The sequence below is a fragment of the Triticum aestivum genome, chromosome 7D, assembly GCF_018294505.1.
Source record: "Triticum aestivum cultivar Chinese Spring chromosome 7D, IWGSC CS RefSeq v2.1, whole genome shotgun sequence".
NCBI classification, from domain to species: Eukaryota; Viridiplantae; Streptophyta; class Magnoliopsida; order Poales; family Poaceae; genus Triticum; species Triticum aestivum.
The window spans coordinates 568,066,406-568,089,328 of record NC_057814.1 but is presented as its reverse complement, the minus strand read 5'-3'; the positions used below and the strand labels follow the sequence as shown (position 1 = coordinate 568,089,328).

Here is a 22,923-nt window from a genome sequence, read left to right as displayed (position 1 = left end):
GTAGCAAAGGAATCGCTCGATCGGGTTCAGTTAACAGCCATCGATCGATCGCTCGGGTTCAGTAACGCGTAGCCTGCAGTGCAATCGCCCGGGTTCAGTTAGAGCCCAACGCCTCGCTCGGGTTCAATTAGAGCCAACACCTCGCACACACGCGCGTACGTGTACGAGAGAAATGCGCATCCCTCGGCCCCCGACATCCCACCGTAACCGGGAACTCCCAGAAATTTTCCTCCCCCTCGCTTCTACCATGGTTTTTTCCGTCATGGACGGCCCAAAGAATGTCATGCAGCTGCATCTCCGGTCCGCCCAGGACGAAAAGCCCATTTTCTGTCATGATTTGTTGTCATAGAAGTAGGAGCCCACCACATCTATGATGATACCGGGTTTTGTCACAATTATCGTCATAGAAGTGTCATATGTATGACAGGAAAAAAATTCGTTCGGCCCAAAATGTCACGGATGTGTCTTTTTTTTGTAGTGCAAGCATGCGCCCAATAGGCTTACCATCAATGTGACCACTGATAAATAATGGCTTTAGGTGCTGCCCATGCTTCTCTGGTTTCTCAAATGTAGCATTCTTTGGACCAAGAACAAGTTCAGCAATTTCTGCCTCGGGTGCGTGAAATTCAGCAGGCAACGCGAACACCATATTAACATCCATATCAGTTGGTACATCTTTATTATTCTCTGAATTTTCTGCAATAATGGTGTCATCCGTATTTTTATTTTCCTCCGCTGCGATGCGCTTCTCCTTCCAAGTCTTTGTAGGTACCATTGGTTTATCCAGATTGAACCATCTATCGCGCTTCTTCTCAGCTATCTCTTCCTTTATTTCCAATATCCGCGGTCGCTGTACACGTCGTTTCTGAGTGTGAGTAAGTCCATTCGGGCACCACTGAGGTGCTGGTTTAGTCCCTGGCGTGACTGACTTAATTTGGCTGCCCCCCGGGTACTTTGGCCTGTACTGGCGTACTTCTGTTTTTTCGGCGAATATTTTATCTCTGGCCGGAAAACTTCCTTGTTGATCATATACGTTACTAGCATTAAACTTCTGGCCGCGTACATTGCTTGAATCCCAACGTACATGTGTACTAGTATTAGACTTGATACCTTTGTACGCTCCTGGACCATAACTTCCCATGACCAGATCAACTTGTGAGCTTGCCGATTTAGACATTTGACTAGTACGTGAGGACACCACAAATGGCTTGTCTGATTGTGCATGCATGCTATGCCCAGAACCAGTTTTTTCCTCACATTGATTATGTCGGCCCATTGGCTGCACCTTCACACCATTGTTTTCCTCTGTACTAACAATTTCCTTTGGGATCGATCCTAGTTCAACATCATTGCTTGATTCTGTGCTATTGAGAACAACCTCATCTGATTGATGTTCCACCACTTTCAGCCTGGCACCAAAATCATCTGGACATTTTACTGGTTTAGTTTAAGCACGCTTCACCGCCATCCATACTCGCTTGTGGTCGCCCTTATAGTCTTTGCCCTCAGCATTGCGTACCGGTGATCGACTTCCTCAAATCTCAATGGCGTCACGTGACCTAGCTCCTTCATTAAACCGAGCTCTTTTCTCATGACACTTGGTCTGAACATAGGCATCGGCGGTATCCATCCCGGCTGAAAATAACCTGCTGGCCCTGTAGGATATGGCGCCCAAGGATTAAACCCCCATGGAGGAAACTGCGGATACATAGGAGGTGCACAACCCCAATATGTCGGCTCCATTGCAAAATACGGCTGTTGGTCATATGCACTTCCTTGCCATTGCTCATGACTGCGAGGTCTAGAAGGAGATCTAGGACGCTTATTACCTCCGAGCCGATTAAACACATTGCTGGTCTTGCGTGAGGTATATTTTCTAACAACATGCTAACTGTCGGCTTTGGCCTTGGAGCTTATCTCCTCCCTCCGTTGACTTTCCACACCTATTTCTGGATTTTTTTGGTTTGATCATCCTTGGAGGAGCACTGTTATCAACAACGTTTTTCTCTCTTGCGGATTCGGTCTGATCCGACCGAATAAGCATTTTTTTTACTCTCAAGCTCGACCACATTGATAGGAAAAGGTTCGCTGTCGAGCTTCATCTTAGAACCTTCTGTAAACGTCAATTGTCCTTCATTGATGGCCGATTGCACCTGTCGACGAAACACGTTACAATCATTAGTAGCATGAGAAAAAGAATTGTGCCACTTACAATAAGCTCTTCTACCCAATTCTTCTGCAGGTGGAATTACATGACCCTCCCTCACTCTAATTAATTTATTTTGCAGTAACATATCAAAAATTCTATCACACTTGCTTACATCAAAAGTATATTCAATTTCGTCTCTTCTAGCAGGTGTAGGTTTCAAAGCAGAACATGCAAAAGGTTTTGACTTTGGCGCTTGAACCCATTCGGCTACACATATATTAACATCATCCTCACTAGCCGAATCACTATCATAATCTAAGGCATTAACCGCATGATTATCTTTCTCTTTATTTATGTTATCTTTAAACCGGCTATATTGTTTAATTTCCTTAGCCTGGTTTTCTTGCGCCAAAGCCTTCTGCAAAACTTGGTTAACATCTAAAAATTCTTGCCCTTCTAGTTTATCCTTAATATGAGCGAGTAAACACGAAAAGGCAAGATCGGCTAAGTCCTTTTCGGCTATGGTCAAGCTGAAACATCGGTTTTTGACATCCCTAAACCTCTTAATATAATCATGAACATGCTCATTATATTTCTGCCTAACCATAGTTAAATCTGAAAGCCGAAGTTCTGTTTCACCGCTATAAAAATACTCATGAAATTTTTGCTCCAATTGTGCCCATGTTGAAATAGAATTAGGAGCAAGCGATGTAAACCAAGTAAATGCAGTACCGGATAGAGATAAAGGAAATAATTTTAATCTAAAAACATCCGATGTGCCGACCTCACTGCATTGTGCTAAAAATTGTCCTACATGCTCAAAAGTAGATCTACCATCTTCCCCCGTAAATTTAACAAAATCTGAAATTCTAAAACCATGAGGATATGGTGTCGAGTCAAAGTAATCGGGGTATGGTTTTTGATATGCATGTGCTCTACCCTTAGGTTCTAAACCAAATTCTCTAAGTATACTAGCAAGATGATCCTTAAAATTATCATTGGGCTGTAGAGAACTAGTTTGTGGATCAGATGGAACACAAGCACGTGGCGGAAGCTCCGGCAACGAAATTTGAGCATGTGAAGTTTGGAGTATGAATCGGGTACGGCCCGTACGGAACCCCGGTACCAACAGGCGGCAGTGGTGGCGTACTATATGCCATTGTCCGATAACTAGGTTGCTGCAAATTAGAATTAAAACCAAAACTTCGGTTATTGCTATTGTGATTTTGTGGAACCGAAGTCGAAACGATAGGAGCAGTAGTACTAGGAACAAAATTATTAGCCGAAGTGCCCACATAATTCCGGCCATCTTGATTATTTGTTAAAGGGACAGGAAGCTGCGTAACATTAGCCGATGCACTAGGTGTATGTATATGATTAGTTAAATTAATGAATCCGCTATTTTGTGGTGACATCGGCTTTTTCCCAGAAGATTCATCATTGACTTGCAGCACTAATGAGCGTACATGACCAGGTAGACAATTTTCAAGATCTTTATTAAACTGTATCTTAAATTCTTCAAGTCTATTAGCTACCGCTCGAGTAATTGTGCATGTCGTATTTTCCATATCAGAACCATATTTACTAGCTACGGACACATCAATTAGATGAGCAATTTTTTCGGTTGAGTTTTTTACCTGAGTGTTGAACGCATCGGAAGGGCTTGGAACTACCTTTTTGACGACGTCGTTCCTCGTCTTCGCGTATCCAGCCAACTTCAGCTTCATCCTCTCAACCTTTTCTTTCTCAAGCTCCTCTTCAAGCTTGCGCCGATCATCTTCCGACAGATCGTCGAGTGTGACGGTGATGACGTTCTCCGGGTCGATGTCGCTCCCGTTCTTGGACTCGGTACTCATCTTGTAGCTCTTCTTCTTCTCGTCCCCAGCAGAGTCGCCAATTGTGTTGGCACGCAAAATCGCCGCGCAACACGAGGATGTTTGTCGTGCTTTCGTGACGACGAACAATTGCTTTACAAGCAAAGCAACAAAGATGTCCTCGCTTTCGTGGAGGAGAACCGGCCGCTTTCCAGCGCAGAACGGCAAAGATCGCCAAACCCTAGGGCTACTAGGGCTCGGCAGGAGAAGAACGATGGAAAATAAACGTACGTGAAAAAGTAGTTTGTATTGATAGATCGATTGTTCTTTTTCTCAATCGGCCATGGCCTATTTATTAAGGCACGCGGGACTTGGCGTATACAGAAGTACTTGTCGTACAAGTATAGAACTCCAAAACTAAACCGATCAGGATCTGATTCGGTTACCATGTATACTACTCTTTGCCTTATATGAATATATAAAATATTCCGGCCACGTCGCAATCACAGCCCGAGTTATACACATACGTATAAATACCCTTGAGCCTACAAGGAAAATAATAAAATACTCCAGCAAGGTCGCTAATCACACCGGCTAATAATGATTGATCATTCATCATGTATTGTTGCATCTTCTCATACGTGACTCCATAGCTCATGCAAGAATCCTTCATCTTAGCAACCACAGTTTAGCCCAGCGTACGAGAATTTGTCCAAGTAGCCGCTAATCCATGCGAAACTCCATATATTTGTCCTGAGTAAATAACTTCAGTTGGCCTAATCACCTGATGTATCATCTGCACTAGACTATGACCACGCCTGCATTTCAAATTAAACAACAAGGGCAAATATAATATGGACCAATAATATGGCCATAATCATTTAAATTAATTTGGCCGATCATACAAACTATTAGCCAAATTACACCATGAACAGATCACTGCAGAATTATTTCCTGACCATTTTAACTGAACATTTCATGAAATCATTTTAACTGAACAAATTTTATTCAGTACTCTATTGCCTATTCAGTGAACAAATTTACCACTCAATTTAGCACAAAGAGGCAGTAGAATGCAACATTGCAGTGAACAAATTGAGTTGCAGCTGAACAGTGAACAAATTCAGCATTGCAGTAGAATGTACAGTAGCATTTCAGCAGGGCACTGACAAAAGAAGCAGAAGGGTGAGATTAGCAAGAACATGATGATATACTCACATCATGAACAGTGTTGTATGAACCCCCTGAAGAGTTATCATGTTTTTCTTCCTCCTCTTCTCAGCTGCTGCAGTAGGTGAACAAATTGAAATTTAACACTGAAATTCAGTAGGTGAACAAATTTAACACTGAAATTAAACCACATACTCTACAATTTTACATGCCTATAGAAACAAAACAAGGTGCCTTGTGCAGAAACAAAACAAAACAGAATGTATTCATTGTTCCTGTATGAATAAACATGAATGGTTGATCAATTTACCCACAGACTGTATCTATAGAAACAAAAACAAGGAACTGGCTTGATGAATCCAGTCTAACTATAGAAACAAAACAAGGTGCCTTGTGCAGAAACAGATTCCCGTGAAGCCAATAGTCTCTGAATTTGTCTTAACTAAATATTCCCCTAGAAAACTAGATTCTCTTTCAAAATCTATCCTGAAGACCATTTGACTTGGATGTACACTGAACCGAGAGCATTTCAAGTGCAATAAGATTAAAACAAGAACCTGCCACCAATTGGTTGTACACTGAACAAGCTCTACTTCTGTCGCAAGTTAACAACCTATACTGCACACTTGTCTTTCAGTTCAATGTGCTCAAGCTCAGTTTCTTCCTGAGACTGAGAACAGCACAGCAGTCCTTAATCTACATGCATACTGTTAATTACGCTTTCTGAATTTAAGTGTTGTTTTATAAATTCAGTTACGTGTTGTTGTATAAATTTAATTAAGTGTTATAAATTGAGGACCATATTGTCCATTCAGTAAAGTGTTGTGTAAATTCAGTTGAGTGTTATAAATTCAGTTAAGTGTTCTTTCTGAATTTAGTCTCAGTTCAACGAGGGGGGAGCAACACGGCGGCAGTGTGGGGCGGCATAGGGGGGATGGGAGGGGTGGAGCAAGGCGGCGTATCTCCGCAGGTATGCCGACGGTTATACCATCGGCATGGAGAAGGCACAAGGGACACCAGCTGCCGCCACATGGCAGCCATATGCCGACGGGCACTGGAAGTTAGCCAACGCTATCTAGACCGACGGGGATCGGCCCTTTGCTGACGGCTTAGCCATGGGCACAACCAATGATTCCTGTAGTGTGAATGCTCGTCTTGTGATGCTTGAGGTTTGACTCATGGATGCACAAATATCATGAAGTTCACCTGTTCACTCTAGGTGTCTCGCTTACATGTCATGCTTTATTTTCTGCTGGTAGAGTTTGTAAGGCACTGTGGTTTGAGTATGGCACTTTGGAGTCCAAGCTCCATGGAGACCTTAATTTTGAAAAAAAAATCCAAATTCAAACTTTCGCTTTCAATTTTTTTTGAAACAATACCCATGTTCACACGGATGTAATATGTATATGTGTAAAGTTTTAGGATGAAATATTTTGAATTGCGAGCTGCACAAAAAAATCATGGACTTTTAGGATGAACAATACATATGCTAACAAGACACATATTTTTCCTTTTTTTGTAGCTCTCATTTTAACGCGTTTCGACCTGAAAATTCACACAAATGTACACTATGTCTCTAGGTATATGTGTATTTTTTTCATAAATTTTTGAAACTAAAAAATTTGAATTTAAAGTTTTCAAATTAAGGCCTCCATGGAGCTCGGTCTTCATTTGGCATTTTCGCTATGGTTGTTGTTATATAAGGCAGCTATCTTTAAATAATTGCAAAAAAGATATTATAAAACCATGGAGCGTCAAAATTCGAAACTAGTAATTTCGGTCGGCAGTTGATGTGTACGCCCGTACAATTGTCTTGTTCAAAAATTATTTCATTAGTCAAAAAGATTCCCGCGACGTGAGAATTACATGAGGGTGACAAGGTGCTCCAGCGTTCGTGGCACCGGCGGGGCTTGTATGTGGACGATGCCTTCCAGCGCCTGCACGACCTGCGCCATGGTCGGGCGCTGCGCCTCCTCGTCCTGGATGCACCAGCATGCCACCCTGCACGCCCGCTCCAGCTCCTTCGGCATCACATCGCCGCGCAGCCGCGGGTCAGCCACGGCGCCCACCTCACCTTCCAAAACCTTTGCAGCGGCCCACACTGGGAAGAAGGTCAAGGAGGACTCACTCCCACCAGTCCCTGCCGCCTCCAGCTCGCTGTACCCTTTAGAGTTACGTCGTCCCGAGATGAGCTCGAAGAGCACCATGCCGAAGCTGTACACGTCGGCCTTAGCGCTGATAGGCTGTCCAGAGATCCACTCCGGCGCCAGGTACCCGATGGTGCCCCGCATAGTCGTCAACGCGCGGCTGAAGTCCCTCCCCACCAGCTTCGCCATCCCAAAGTCGGCGATCCTTGGGGACATGTCCTCGTCCAGCAGGATGTTCTCCGGCTTGACGTCGCAGTGTATGATGCATTCGCGGCAGCCGTGGTGCAGGTAGGCCAGCCCTCTGGCCACACCGAGCATGATGCAGTACCGGTCGCGCCAGCTCAGGCACGCGCCGTCACGGAAGAGGAGGCCGTCGAGGGAGCCTCTGGGCATGTACTCGTAGACGAGCATCTTATCGTCGCCCGACGAGCAGAATCCGAGGAGCCGGACGAGGTTCACGTGCTGGATGCAGCCCAGTGTGCTCACCTCTGTCCGGAATTGCTTGTCACCCTGCCGCCCAAGACTTTCAAGCTTCTTCACTGCCACCTGGACTCTGATTGAGTTGTCTCCCTTATGCCGCTTCAGGACACCGCGGTACACCGAGCCAAAGCTACCGTGGCCCAGCCGCTCCGAGAAGTCCTTCGTGGCAGCACGGAGGTCGCCATAACTGTACACGGCCAAGAAGGATACATTCTCATTTGCCATACTGACTAGTCTCCTTCGGGCAAGAACAATCCTCCAGGCTAGTATGACCGATGCCCCTACTGCTGCAACACCAGCCAATATGATGCCAAGGACAAACCATAACTTTCTTCCCATTTTCTCCCTGTCTACGCTATGGAGATCTTGCAATCCTCTTTCTGAAAGCCGAAGGTACAAGTCTGACCCGGGGCTGTCAGAGTCCAAGTAGAGCTGTTGAAGGTTGCGGAGCTCTCCGTACCAGACGGTGCACTCCCCGGCAGAGAAGGCGTAGGCCTGGCAAGAGCAGCTCTTTACGCAAGCCGATTCGCACTCTACTTTGCTCTGGGCAGCGCCCACGGTGAGCGAGTCATCGGGAAGTTTCACGTCTGGCAGCATCAGGAACCCGTCCGTCCTTGATCCATTGTGCGCGCACGTGAGCGGCGAGCTCCGGCAGCACCCACCGCTCCAATCGTTGAGCGTCCAGTCCCCCTCTGACACCGGGGCAAATCCGGGCGGACAGTGGCAAGGTAGCTTGCCTCCCTGGTCGCAAACGCCGAATGCGCCGCAGAGCGCGTACACGTCGCACTGCAACATGGGACCGGTCCACAAGAGCTGCCAGCTCTGACTCGTGGGCATCCAAATGTACATTTGTGCCTGACCGGTGGGATCGAGCACGCTGCGTGTTATGGTTGCATTGTCGTAGAGTACGTTGATGACGCGCCGGTACGCCGGCGTCTCGACGTACGTCCCGTTGTAGATGGTGTTCTTCGTTGCCTCTGGCAGCCTCGCAAAGGCTTGGCCCATCCAGACGCCGGTCCGCCAGTACACGCGGGACCGGTTCCACATGTAGAAGACCTCGCTAGCGCCGTTTGGGTCCAGCGTCTCACTGAACACCCCCGACGCGGGGTCTTGGGCGTTCCGCCACGACGTCAACGCCTGGTACTCGCCGGTGAGCTTGTTTTCCCCGATCCACGCTTCCGGCACCAGCGTGTCCGTCGGGTGGTCGAAGCTCTGCCACAGCACGTTGGAGGAGTTGCCGCCGTCGACAAGAACCAGGTTGCCGTTGTCGCGGATCTCCGCCGTGTTGTTTGAGCCCGGCGACAAGGAAGACGACAGGTTCGAAGACCACACGACGACCGGCGAGGTGGAGGCAACGGTGGGACCGACGAGCTCGAGGTTGCCGTCGTCAGCGGAGACACGGAGCTCGGCGGAGGCAACAGCAGATAGTGGACTCGCGCGGTTGCCCACCCAGATGATGGTCTGGCCGGGGATGTTCTTGTACCAGATCCCGAGGTAGAACCTGTCGCCGGAGCTGCCAGCAGGGCTGAAAAGGCCGAGCTCGAACTTGCCCTGTGCCGAGACCAGCGTGTCGTTGCCCCGCAGCGGACGCCGCGCCGAGACTGTCGCCGCTGCACCCACTGCCGGGGCGAAGCACAAGCAGGCAAGGGCTATCAAAGTGGCAGTGATCAGTGACATGGTGATGGTGGAGCGCTTCCGTTTGCGAGTCGAATTTAGAGGCAGGTGAACGACGGAGACGGGTGGCAAGAAAAACCATCTTCTCGCGAGCGTCACATGCGTGATGACCCCGGCATGTTTTACCGCTTATTAAATTCTACTGCTCGTGCATTCGCCTATGAAAAGGGGCAAGGGCTTTGAAGTAGTCCGTGGCATGAGAGTCCACCATGGTGACGCACATATATACTCCACGTCAAATGCTCCTGTATAAACTGTAAAATCCAAACATATTTTAAAAGGACTCAAAAAAAATCTGAATCTTTCAACAAACATGCAAATGCTGATGATGAAATCACATTCATGAAGGTCTGGGAAAAACAAAACAAAATCAACACTAAAAAGTGCTTTCAAAAATAACATTTTATAGCATCAGTTTCTCCTCGACAGATGTTTTAGTTTCGTACTGTGTTGTAATAAACGTTTAATAAAGTAAGCAGCAAGTTCCCTTAAAAAAGCATCAATTTCTTTTTCTCAAAGAGCATTAGGAGTGCTTCTTGTTCACAGAAATTGCACATATGTACGACATTGAATAATATTTGTTGCCAGAAAAATTCAGATTTTTTTTATTCATTTAGCTATTTGTTTTTATTTGTTCATAAGATGCATTTGAACTCGGGAGCAGAAACTTCATGTCCGGTTAGTTCAGTCATCCATGGAAGAAAAAGTTTGTAAGCAGGGGCATGAGAAGGTTTCACAGAGACAAGACGAAGAAAGACGTGAGAAGCAAGTTTTCTGTGGCAGAGGGTCTTTCTTTTATTCCAAAAGTACTTTTGGTGAGATCTCGAGACCATTCTAAGATACTAACTAGGTTGGTGGCTGAGCTAGTGGATAGTGGTTTCAAAAGTCCATCTGAAAGATGGATATTCATTGAAATTGACTGTCTCGCTCATTTTAGTCATTGTATTTGGAAAAAAATAAACAGTCAGTAAAATATACCGGTATAATATGGTTACGGGCTCGTTTCCTACACTATTTTCTTTTGTATACAGCTTTGGTCCGCTTAGTCTCACCTGCCATTTATTTTTCATTCTAGGACTTAACTGCATCTACACTGCTGATAACCAAATGTACTCCACAGGAACAGAATTTACACTTAATTCAGTTAACCAAATGTTAACGGAATTTTAGGAGTTAACTGAATTTACACTGAATCCAGTTAACCAAATGTTAACTGAATTTTAGGAGTAGAAGAATAATGTGCTAACTGATTTATACTAAGGGAAGCAATTCGGTGCTAGAAAAACAAAAAAAAATCATTTACACTTAATTGAATTTTCAGTAAAGTCAAATATACTAATGTATATTCAGTAAAGTTTTGTTGTATAAATTCAGTTTAGTGTTGTTGTACAAATTCAATTAAGTGTTATAAATTGAGGACCATATTGTCAATTCAGTAAAGTGTTGTGTAAAGTTAGTTAAGTGTTATAAATTTAGTTTAAGTGTTCTTTCTGAATTTACTCTCAGTTCAATATAGAGCACCTCCGGGTCCATATTGCCATAAGTGTTGTTGTATACTGTTGACATGAAGTTTCCGTGTTAACATGGATTGCTTCCATTAGTCCATTTACACTAAGTGAATAAATCAGGGATATAAATTGTCATTTACACTTAACTAATGTTCTCCATGGTTCGCCATGGGGAACAAGGGGGAAGCAACGCAGCTGCGGCGTGGGGTGGCAGGCTGGTGGGAGGACAAGGCGGCCTGCGGCGTGGGTGGTGTTTTGAATCAGAATGATCGAATTGATTGATCGATGGTTACAGGCCCCCTTTTATATGTCCCGAAGAGACACGACGATCCCTCGAGGAGGCGTCGGTTCCAGGAGATCGAAGGGAGACGTCGGTTGCGGGACAAACCGCAACGACGGTTTGGGCAAGGGGAGATTTTCCCCTAATTACAGAATTATTTTTAACACTCCCCCTAATCTACGCTTGACCATGTAGATCATCTTCACGATTGTCCGGGAAGCTCTATCATCTCAAAAGATTCTCCTTCAAAAGTTCTTCATAAAATCTTTGATGAGATCCTGAAACATATACTCACAAAGAAAAATAGCATAATGTGATGTCATTAAAATGAGGATATCTCAAGAAGAGACTCCCCCTGACACCTGCAAGTCCCTAAGTCTTCGCATACCAATTCCATGAACACATTTCTGGAATGTAGAATGTGGTAGAGACTTGGTAAATAAATCAACAAGGTTGTCGCATGATTTGACTTGCAGAATGCTTATTTCCCCGCTTTTCTGAAGATTATGGGGGAAAAACCATTTAGGAGAAATATGCTTGGTGATATTACTCTTGATGTATCCTGTTTGCATCTGCGCAACACAGGCCGCATTATCTTCATAGATAATGGTAGGTGATTTTATCGAGCCCATTCCACATGACTGTTGTATGTGGTTTATCATTCTGCGGAGCCATACACATTCGCATGTTGCTTCAAATAATGAAATTATTTCAGAATGATTGGTAGATGTTGCCACCAGAGTCTGTTTCGAAGACTTCCATGATATAGCAGTGCCACCATGTAGGAACACGAAGCTGGTCTGAGATCTGGCATTATGGGGATCAGACAAATAACCGGCATATGCATATCCAATCATATCAGAGTCCGGATTTTTCTGGGACTGGAAAAATAGGCCAAGATCCTTTGTGCCTTGGAGATATCAAAAGATATTCTTCACTCCAGACCAATGACGTTTGGTGGGAGCTGCGCTATGTCTAGCAAGTAGATTCACTGCAAATGCAATATCAGGTCTTGTGCAATTTGCAAGAAACATAAGCGCTCCAACAGCACTAAGGTATGGAACTTCAGGTCCCAACACCTCTTCTCCATCATCCCTTGGTCTGAACGGATCTTTCTCTATGTCTAGAGATCGAACCACCATGGGAGTTTTAGATGGATAGGATTTGTCCATATTGAATTTCTCCAATATTTTCTGGATATAGGCAGATTGGTGTACCATGATTCCTGAGGGAAGATGCTCAAGTTGAATACCTAAGCAAAATTTGGTTTTACCCAAATCCTTCATCTCAAATTCCATCTTTAGGTGATTGCGTGCTTCATCAATGTCTGGTGTGCTGCCGATGATGTTGAGATCGTCAACATACACAGAAATGATGCAAAATCCTGTAGAGGACTTCTTGATGAAAACACATGGGCAATCAGTACTATTGGAGTAACCTTTCTGAAGAAGGAACTCACTGAGTCGGTTGTACCACATCCGTCCCGACTGCCTTAAGCCATATAATGACTTATTCAGCTTTACACAATACATGTTGCGTTTTGCATTTTTATTCGGGACAGAGATTCCATCAGGAACCTTCATATATATGTCCGAATCTAGTGACCCGTAAAGGTATGCGGTCACGACGTCCATCAACTGCATAGATAGACGATTTTGCACTGCCAAGGATATAAGATATCGGAAAGTGGTTGCACTCATTACTGGAGAATATGTTTCAGTGAAACCAATGCCGGGTTTTTGCGTGAAACCTTGTGCTACGAGCCTTGCTTTATATCTCACCACCTCATTGTTCTCATTCCGTTTCCGGAGAAAAACCCATTTGAATCCCACAGGGAAAACACTAGGAGGTGTAGGTATTGCTTCAGTGAATACCTTTCTTTTGTTAAGCGAGGCAATTTCTGCTTGGATTGCATCCTTCCATTTAGGCCAGTTGGAGCGCTTTTGGCACTCAACGATAGACCTTGGATCATGATCAGTGAGAAGGGTATCTGCAATCTTTTCAGCAAAATATATGTCGACAGCCGTAGTCTTACGGTCAAATGATTCTCCAGAATCAACATAGTTGATGGAAATTTCCTGCACCCCTAGTGACTCTTCGTGATTTCCCAATACGATCGAGTCTGGGTGTTCCGATGTCCCAGTTAGTTTGTGCATACTGGAACTGGGTTGTGGAGGTTGCCCTTCCACTGGGTGTATACTACCGATCAGGTGTTTGTCAACGTTGAGTTGACCTGCATTTATTGACTCCGAGGTTTTTTTCCTCGATTTCCTTTGCTGCTTGCTAGAAGCATGCTCTGGGTCAGAGGCCGTACTACTCCCCCTCTTTTTAGGAATAGGGAGTTGAGTGGTTTTTATTGGTACCTCCACTCTTTCTGGCGCATTTCTGGCCGGGTTTAAGGATTTTGTAACACCTTTCAAATTAGTAAATGAATCTGGCAGATTATTTGCAAGATGTTGCAAATTAATGATCTTCCGAACTTGAAGTTCGGTCTCATGGGTACGTGGATCAGAGGATGAAATGGAATGAGCATTCCAATCAATTTCCGGGCATTCTTTCTGGTACTTGAAATCTCCCCCTAATGCCGGAAAATGTTCCTCATTAAATATGCAATCAGCGTGACGGGCTGTGAACAGATCCCCAGTCAGGGGTTCCAGGTACTTAATAATCGACGGCGATTTGTACCCCACATAGATCCCCAACTTCCTGTGTGGGCCCATAGATGTCCGCTGTGGTGGTGAGATCGGGATGTATGCAGCACATCCGAACTTACGCAGATGGGAAATGCTTGGAGGATTTCCACGTACCAATTCCAGAGGGGAAGAACTGTGATATGCAGTTGGCCTCAATTGTATCAAGTCAGCAGCGTGTAAAACAGCGTGACCCCAACAAGAGGTTGGCAAGTTGCAATTCGTCAACAAAGGTCTTGCAATGAGTTTGATCCTCTTAATCAACGCTTCAGCCAAACCATTTTGTGTATGGACATATGGAACAGAGTGTTGAACTTCAATCCCCAAAGCCATGCAATAATCATTGAAAGCACGTGAGGAGAATTCTGCAGCATTGTCCATTCGAACTGATTTAATTCGACTTTCAGGATAATGGGCTTGCAACTTAATGACTTGCCTCATTATCTTGGCAAATGCATGGTTTCATGTGGATAGAAGACACACATGTGACCATCGTGTAGATGCGTCAATCAGAACCATGAAATACCGGAAAGGTCCAGATAATGGCTGAATGGGACCACAAATCTCTCCTTGAATACGTTCAAGGAACTGAAGTGGTTCAGCTTGTATTTTGAGGTGTGAGGGCCTCAAAATTAGCTTTCCCGTGGCACAAGATGTGCACACAAAATCAGAAGATTGAGGAAATTTTGACTCAAGCAAATTATGACCAATGGAATTGCTAGTAATTTTTCTCATCATCCCTATTCCAGGATGGCCTAGGCGATCATGCCAGGTTTGGAATGCGTTAACATTCTGAAAAATTACTTTGTATGCAACATGTTCCACGGGTTTGATGTACGTATAGTACAAACCAGACGATAGAGAAGGAATTTTCTCATGTACCTTTTTGCCATATCCGTCATCTTTAGTAAAGAGTAGATACTCCTCTTTGTTGTCTTCATGGGTTTCAATATGAAAACCATTTTTACGGATATCTCGATAACTGATCAGGGTACGTGCAGAATCGGGATATAGTAAAGCATCCTCAATTGTCACATATGTACCACTTGGGAGGGTGAATATGGCACGTCCAGTACCAACAATCACAGTATCGCGTCCAGCGATAGTTAGAATATCTCCATTCGTCTTTTTCAGAGTTTGGAAATATTTCATCTCCCTCAGTATGGAGTTTGTGGCACCACTGTCCACAAGGCATAATTCCTCTTTCATCGGATTGTCCCCGTAGAAAACTATATAAAACAAAGAATTTTCAATAAGAAAACCTCATAGTAATATATAGAATACAATCTTTATTATATCAAATGTGCTGATACAATACAATATAAAGACAACAGCAAACTTATGTTCTTATTACAATCATCACAAATGGACATAATTAAGTAGATCACTAGGAGATTGAGGGACTAGTCGAAGTCGCCAAACACGTTGTTTGCGGTGTACTCAATCAACGTGTTCTCCATTTCAGCAGTAGCCTCAGGCAGATAAGGAACCACGGCGTTGCTCGGTCCAGGAGGAACATCGTGCGAACTACCAGCTCCTTTTGCGCTATCCGGATGAAGGTTGAAGTTGGCTTCAAACCTTTTCCCTTGAGGTGCTTTGCGTCCCTGAGATTGCTGGTACAGCATAACCAGATGCTTGGGCATTGTGCACTTTTCAGTAGAATGCGTGGAGCATCCACACTTGTTGCAAAGCTTAGATTTATCAAGCCTGGGCTTTGAAGTGCCTTTTCCCTTGCCTGGGTATCTAGATCTCCTGTTCCCATTGCGCTTTCGCTTATGCTCGAAATTGGATTGTTTACCCCGAGGGGTACCATTAAACTTTTGTCTATTTGCAACATTCAGATGGACTTCAGGTAAAGGTTGTGCCCCAACTGGGCGCTGAGAGCCATTCTTAGCAAGTAGCTCATCATGCTTTTCAGCCTGAAGTAACATGTGAATAAGCTCGGAATAGACAGTGTAGTTACGAGCACGGTATTGTTGTTGGAGAATCCTATCTGAAGGGAGCATAGTAGACAAAGTTTTCTCTATCTTCTCCCCCTCAGTAGGTTCCTTCTCACAAAAGCGCAGTTTGGAACATATCTTATGAACAGCATGATTGTACTCACCGATGGACTTGAAATCCTGAAGACGGAGATGAGTCCAATCATGGAGTGCTTCTGGCAGGACTACTGCCTTCTGCTGTTCATACCTCGTTTTGAGGGCCAGAAATAGAGTACTAGGAGATTCCTCCTGTAAATACTCAGACTTGAGATCTGGATGAATATGGTGCCTAATGATGAATAAGGCAGCATAGTTCTGCTGTTCTGTCAGCGGCGTGGCCCCAGCCGGGAGAGGAGTCTCCGGGGGTTGTATTGCACACGCTATCCCACGGGACGCAAGACTGATCTTGATGTCCATAGCCCATGTAGGGTAATTGTGGCCATTGAGGGCAAGCTCCTCAAACTCTTTGGCAGTCATCTTAGCCTACATGGGAGAACCAGAGATAATTAATTTACGAGTGGTAAATTAAAAACCATCATGGTTGTGTAATAAGAATGCAAAAATTTGATACTCAAGTGTAAACTTGAAAAAATTCTCAACCTCAATTGTGTGAACATAACACTTTGAAGATCACTTAGATCTCACAGTAATAGGCTACATCGCCATTACCTTGTGTATGCTACAATTCAGATATAAGGAATACACGTTGGAGGTAATCGTTTGTCGAGAATGACAAAGCGTAGACCTCACAGTAAGAGAGGATAGTCTGCAAATAAGCAGTAGATCACAACTCATTACCTTGTGATTTCAAATAAGATGAGGGAGAAACATTCAAAAATTTGCAAGTTTGATATGCGAGAGAAGATCTCAATCGCAAAGACATGTTCGATAAAAATGAGATGTGGTAAACACATGGGACATGTCATTCTTCCCAGATGAAATCCGGTACTTTATTTATATTATCAATCCATTACATAATATAAACACACCTACTAATAATTACACAAGTCCTAACATAGAATAAATCTAGAACAGGACTAAAATGTAAGTAGTAGTCAATCTAAGTACTAAACCGTACTAAACATAGACTAAAATTGCACAAATACAATAATTAGTACTAATGTTAAGAAAACAGAGAGAGAAAAAAAATTCCACACTTCTGGCCGGCCCACCCGCCACAGCACCGCACAGGAGAGGAAACAGCCGCCTCAGGCGCCTGGGCCTGGGCCTGCCCGGCCTTTGGCCGGCCCACTCGCCGCCGCACCGCACAAGACAGGGGGGGAGCGGGCGGATCGGATAAGGGTCGGAGTATCCGAACCTCGCACCACCACCTTTGCTCGATCCCCACTATCACGCGGCGGCGCCGGCGGGAGGAGTGGCCGCCGCAGGCCCTTGCGATTCCGGTGGTCACCGGCGTAGCACCGACGACCCCTCCTCGTCCGAAGAAGAGTCGACGACGACGTGATCTGGGCGAGCAGTTCCTGGTGCGGCACTGGCGAGTCCGAGGCTCGTCGGAGCCCACGAACCGGGGCGGCGGCTGGGGCGACGGTCGATGGCGGCGACGGCGCGCCCGAAGAGACGCCCGAAGCGCCGTGCGGCTCGGCTGCTCGAGCCCGCAGCCGTCTCCTGCTGAGGTGTGGCGGTGGCGTCAGCGCCCTCCATGCCGGCTCCAAGGCGGACCACTCCGGAGGCACCGGTCGGCGCGGAGACAAAGGCGAGCGCCTCCTCCTTGTTCACGACGGCGCGCATCGGCACAGGGTAGTATCCGGGCGGGCCGGCGGCCTCGGCTGCGGGCGTTGGCGTCGACGGCGCGAGCCACGCGGCCGGCGGAGGAGGTGGTGGAGGCGGAGATCCAGGAGGCGGTGCAGGCGCGGCTGCAGCCCTGTGCACCATGAAGGCGCTCGAGCCGGCCACTAGCCAGGGGTCGAACCCCATGGGCGCCTGGCCACGGGCGCAGGGAGCACCATCGTGGTTGCGTCCAGGGGCGAGGGGAGCACCGCGGGGGGCGCGTCCAGCGGCGCGGTGGCGGCCAGGAGCACCTCGTCCAGCGACACGGTGGCGGCCAGGAGCGCCACGTCCAGCGGCGCCGCGGCCGAATCGACGGATGGCTTGCATCCGGCGATGGAAACGGTGGTGGCCACCAACTCCATGGCGGCGAAGGGCAATGAGGCGGTAGCGGCGACCGTCCTCGCGGATCAGACGGAGGAAGAAGGAGACAAGGCCTGTCATCTCACCGGCGGCGAGTACTTCCTCTCTTCTCCTTTCTCTGTTGCCTTTCGCTCTCGCTGGCTGTTCTACGTGCTTGATAACGTGTTTTGAATCAGAATGATCGAATTGATTGATCGATGGTTACAGGCCCCCTTTTATATGTCCCGAAGAGACACGACGATCCCTCGAGGAGGCGTCGGTTCCAGGAGATCGAAGGGAGACGCCGGTTGCGGGACAAACCGCAACGACAGTTTGGGCAAGGGGAGATTTTCCCCTAATTACAAAATTATTTTTAACAGGTGGGGGGAGGGAGGAGCAAGGCCAGCCAGCGTCGGAGCACGGTGACGAAGAGGAGAAAGAAGTGGGATGCAGGTTCTGTCTGGAGTCTGCAAGGACTAAATTGCAAAAAAATACCACCACAACAAGCCAATGCCCCATCCCCATGTACTGTCCAGTAGAATTTCCACTCGCATCCGATTGTTCATCTTACAGCAGACAAGCTGTTTCCAGAAAACTAACAGAGCGCCCAAATGCCCCAATTAGCATGTTTCCGAGTCTCTATTACTACATGATCGAGCGTCCGATGTGTTAGTCCATGCCCACAGCCAAACCATGGAGTGACTGACAGTCTTCCATACCATCCAGAATCTCTACAGGTGAAAAAACAATATCCAGGAATGACTGACAGCAACTTCATGTGCACTGCTTAAACTTGTCGTCGCCCTCGTAATCCGAACCCTCGTCATCGTCTGAGGACTCCTCCACTCGGTTAGGCACTCCGCTATTGGGTTCCTCCTCGCCACCACCGCTTGGTTTAGCCCGCTTTTCTTTCTTACGCTGCTTCTTCTTTTGGCGTTTCAGGCGCTTCTTGGCTGTACGCTCCTCGGCTGCTCTCAGTCTTTCCTCCCTCCGCAGATTGAACTCAGCCACCTGTTTCCTCTTTTCGTAATCACTCTCCATCCTCGTTATTCGGTCCTGCTCCCTTCTCCTCATTTGCCGATACTGTCAAAACAAGAGTGCTTACAGTTAAAACACCAGATTATTAACTACCAATGTATTACCATTCAAGTTCTCAAAACTATTCATGTCATGAAACTTGAGAAATCTGGACCTAGATTTGTACCTAAAAATATTCAGTAAATAAGATAGTTGACAACACATCAAGAATTTTTTTGCTCTGGCTCTGTGAATGCTGGAACAAGAGGAATCAAATATAAATATCATGATTTTCAGCTGCTATGATGTAACCTGAAACAAGGATGTGAGATAAGAATTCTGGTGAACAAACATGACAGACAAAATGTGTCTTTGAGTTTATTATTATCACGAGTCTCAAAGAGAGCAGAATATGAATGAACTTGTGTACAGTCTCAGCAAGACAATCTCCACTGCTATAATGACAACCTTTGTCCCACCCAGTCACTCACAGTGATTGTATGCATCAGTCTGAACCCACACACAAGTCAATAGCAGTTTTAAAGTTAAACTAGGATTGTGCCTACAAGTCAACAGCAATACTTCATTTTAATAACTCAAATGAAGTTGTGAGTAGCAAAACACTAAACCTTCTCTTGGTAGGCTGGTAGCAATTCTGGCCTCCGTTCTATTTCAGCACTCATAAGCCACTGAAACTTCCCATTATCATGTGATAATGCCTATGATCGCAGCTAAGCCACAAATACAAAGATCTTGTATCTGATCCCTTCTCTTATATCACATCATAACTCAATAGACCTTCACCTTTTATCAAACTGTGGTCATTCGTCAGCCTTAAAACCTCCCATTGATTAAGTGATGCAGCAAAACATATTCTTTTTATTTTTCGTATTCAGTGATGTTACCTAAAAATCCACACCAACTTGTATTCTAGATATTCAAGAATCGAGCAAATTTTAAACATATTGTTGTTTTGGTATAGTCAACTGCATAACAGCATACACAAAATTTAGTCAAGTGCTTTCGATACTGTACTCTTAAGAATATCAACAGGTAAAGGGTCTTGTGTACATGCATTTTTGCACGCAAGGACCATGTTTTTTCTTATATAGACACCAAAGAACTACTCCCTCCGTTCCTAAATATAAGCTTTTTTAGAGATTCCAATACAGACTACATACGGAGCAAAATGAGTGAATCTACACTCTAAAATGCGTCTATATACATCCATATGTAGTCCGTATTGAAATGTCTAAAAGGTCTTATATTTAGAAACGGAGGGAGTATTCGGAATCAATAACTCACGTTCAAATGAACCATAGACTCGAAATTTCCTTGACGGGTCTTCGTCGAAAAGCTAACTCCACCCGGCATTTTCATACCCTTTCTTTGGGTGGTATATCGCCTTAAAAGTCTAAGAGGGTAGTAGGGGATCTATAGTAGGTAAGATAATTTGCCCTTTGATTTTGATTGAATATACTATTTTTCCGCCTTTACCACGCATTATTGTATGCGCTTCTAGAGAAGTATGTATGCAGGAAGTAAATTCTAACCGCTTTCTTTTGAATCCAATTTCAAATTAGATTAGAAAGATAGAAAGGCCATGAGGATGGGAAAATCAAAATAAAATCTTTTTAATTAGTTCTCCTTTTTTGGAATTTTCTTATTATAAGACAAAATTCAATAAAATGGCTTCACCATAACATTGCAACCATTGAGAATCAATCATTCATGTTCAGATGAACCATAGACCCAAAATTTCCTTTTAAGAAAAAATTAAATAAAATGGCAATTGCACCAAAACATTACAACCATCTACTCAAGTGCTAATTGACAGATAAATCTCATCATAGCCAGAATGTAGAGTTATATGTGAGTCCCATCTGCATAATAAGGAAAAGATAAAAAAATTGGTTCAATTTGACACTCATTTTAGCTGAATTCTCCACTTGTGAGAGGGTGGGAGAGAAAAAGAGTACCTGGTGGAAGTCGCCAGAGCCAGAACCAGCGGAGGACCCAGAGGTGTTGCTGACACGGACGGGGACATTCTCCATGATGCGCCTTAGCTTCACCTCTAGGTCCTCCTCATCCTCCCGTAGCTTGACCCCTCCGGAGCTCTTTCCTCCACCCTCCACCAGCACCAGCTGCTTTCCACTGTCACCAACGGAAGCCTTCGCCACTAGTTCACCACCAGAAACCCTTGCCGGTGGTGCCATTGGGACTAGCTGCTGCATATTGCTATCCTTACCAGGAACTGACATTGTTGATACCAGCTCCAACTGTGGATTTGCCTACATAGAACATAATAGTAAAGCATGAGCTAAGGATAGGAATTTTCGCTTCTAAGTTTATGTTGGACATGTTTACAATACATTTTCTTTCATATATGCATTTGAAATTCCTTGTTGTCTTGGGGGCTACAGAAAATAACAAGTGCCATAATGGACGTGGAAATAGCAAGTATAGACTGATGACTGGGAGGGAGGAATGTACTGAACATGACAAATCTGAGTATCAAATGAATGTACGGTAACAACTTATATGTTTCCATCCTCCAACCTCGTGAAGAATGGAACTTTGTGTAATTTTTTCTGGCTAGTACAGCCAGCAAATTCACAATAAGACGTGGACCATGTCCAACGCAGATGAAGCAAATACAAATTTCTATCATCTGGCAAAGATGCATCATCTGCGTTGGATATGGTCCATCTGTATTGATTGCTGCACTTCCGTGATGATTGCCAATGAAGGGCAATTAATGCACAGAAGAATGTATACATGAACAAAGAAAGAATGTACATAATAGCAGTCTTTCCTTTTGCAATCAACAATCAAGCCAGTAGAGAAATAATGACAAGATATACATCAGAGAAACAGAACTTGGTGACAGGTACCAAGTCGATCTATCCAAGCATCAGCAGAAAAATATATTGCCAAGAGGAAGGTGGTGTTTCTAACATAAAGAAGCATATTTGTCATCTCACAAAAGGAAAAGGATGTATTTGTCATCTCACACAAAGAAAAGGATATATGTCTACATTCAGACACAAAGAGCCATATTTTGACTGATTCTACAACTGAAACTAAGGGCACTTCAGTCCTATCTTTTCCGTTGTTGATAAACGGAAGAAAGCATAATATAAGGAGAACCTTTTTCCAGTGTATCTTTCTTAGCAGTGACAAATGAAAGAAGAAGTTTTCTTTTTTGCAGTGAGCCATTGACAAAGACAAGATCATTTCCTAAACCAAATGACACAAGATTTTCAGAATGCATAACCTAGAAAATTGGCTGGTACTTTAAACAAAAAAGATTTCAGATCTTCAGTTGTATGGGCACAAACACAACCACACAAGCATATGTAGATTGTAGAATACTGATAGTTGCATGCATCAGGTAGTTTAAATTAAACAGCTACATACATTAATCTAGCACAAACTCAAGTGTCTCTGGTTTAAGCTAGCTTGGCATGTGACCACAATCTAGCGCAAGCTCAAGTGTCCCTCTGGTTTAAGCTGGCTTAATATGTGACTGCGCCAGCAGCGATGTAGGCAGCTGTACAATTATTTGGATATGAATCTTGACCAACAAAATCATCAGAATGTTTGTCATTGCTACAAAAAGTACTGAAACTGTTCTTGTTGTGGTGTTTCTCAAAAAAAGATACAGCCCCACCTTCATAAGTTTGTGTAACTTTAATTTCATCATGTTATCTTTTTCTAGCATTGCTTAACCATCCCCTCAATAAAGTTATTGTTACTACCTGGGAGGGATTATATGCTTGTTTACCACTACTAAGACATTTTTTTATATAATCTTTATTCTCCTGCTATTTTTTTTTACAAGTGTTGATACCAAAACATTGCAACCCTGTAGTTCAAGATCAGAGT

General features: G+C 44.7%; 3 protein-coding genes across 3 annotated transcripts in view; 1 reads left to right on the top strand and 2 right to left on the bottom strand.

Moving 5' to 3' along the window:
* Nucleotides 1-6,995: 6,995 nt before the first annotated feature.
* Nucleotides 6,996-9,437, bottom strand: LOC123164727 (G-type lectin S-receptor-like serine/threonine-protein kinase At2g19130). Its single transcript, XM_044582277.1, has one exon. It carries the CDS (start codon nt 9,435-9,437, stop codon nt 6,996-6,998), a length of 2,442 nt encoding a protein of 813 aa, XP_044438212.1.
* Nucleotides 9,438-17,551: 8,114 nt separating this feature from the next.
* LOC123171297 (POU domain, class 4, transcription factor 1-like) lies at nt 17,552-18,210 on the top strand. The gene is made up of 3 exons (XM_044588861.1): nt 17,552-17,605; nt 17,654-17,856; nt 17,889-18,210. Exons 1-3 carry the CDS (start codon nt 17,552-17,554, stop codon nt 18,208-18,210), a joined length of 579 nt encoding a protein of 192 aa, XP_044444796.1.
* Nucleotides 18,211-18,499: 289 nt separating this feature from the next.
* Nucleotides 18,500-22,923, bottom strand: part of LOC123168224 (PRKR-interacting protein 1) — a 5,214-nt gene continuing 790 nt past the window's right edge. Inside the window, exons 2-3 of the mRNA XM_044586097.1 lie at nt 21,015-21,326; nt 18,500-19,101 (exon numbers count right to left, since the gene is read on the bottom strand). Coding sequence (XP_044442032.1) covers nt 18,793-19,101; nt 21,015-21,296 — 591 coding nt within the window. The 5' untranslated portion in view covers nt 21,297-21,326 and the 3' untranslated portion in view covers nt 18,500-18,792. The remainder of the gene's footprint in view (nt 19,102-21,014; nt 21,327-22,923) is intronic.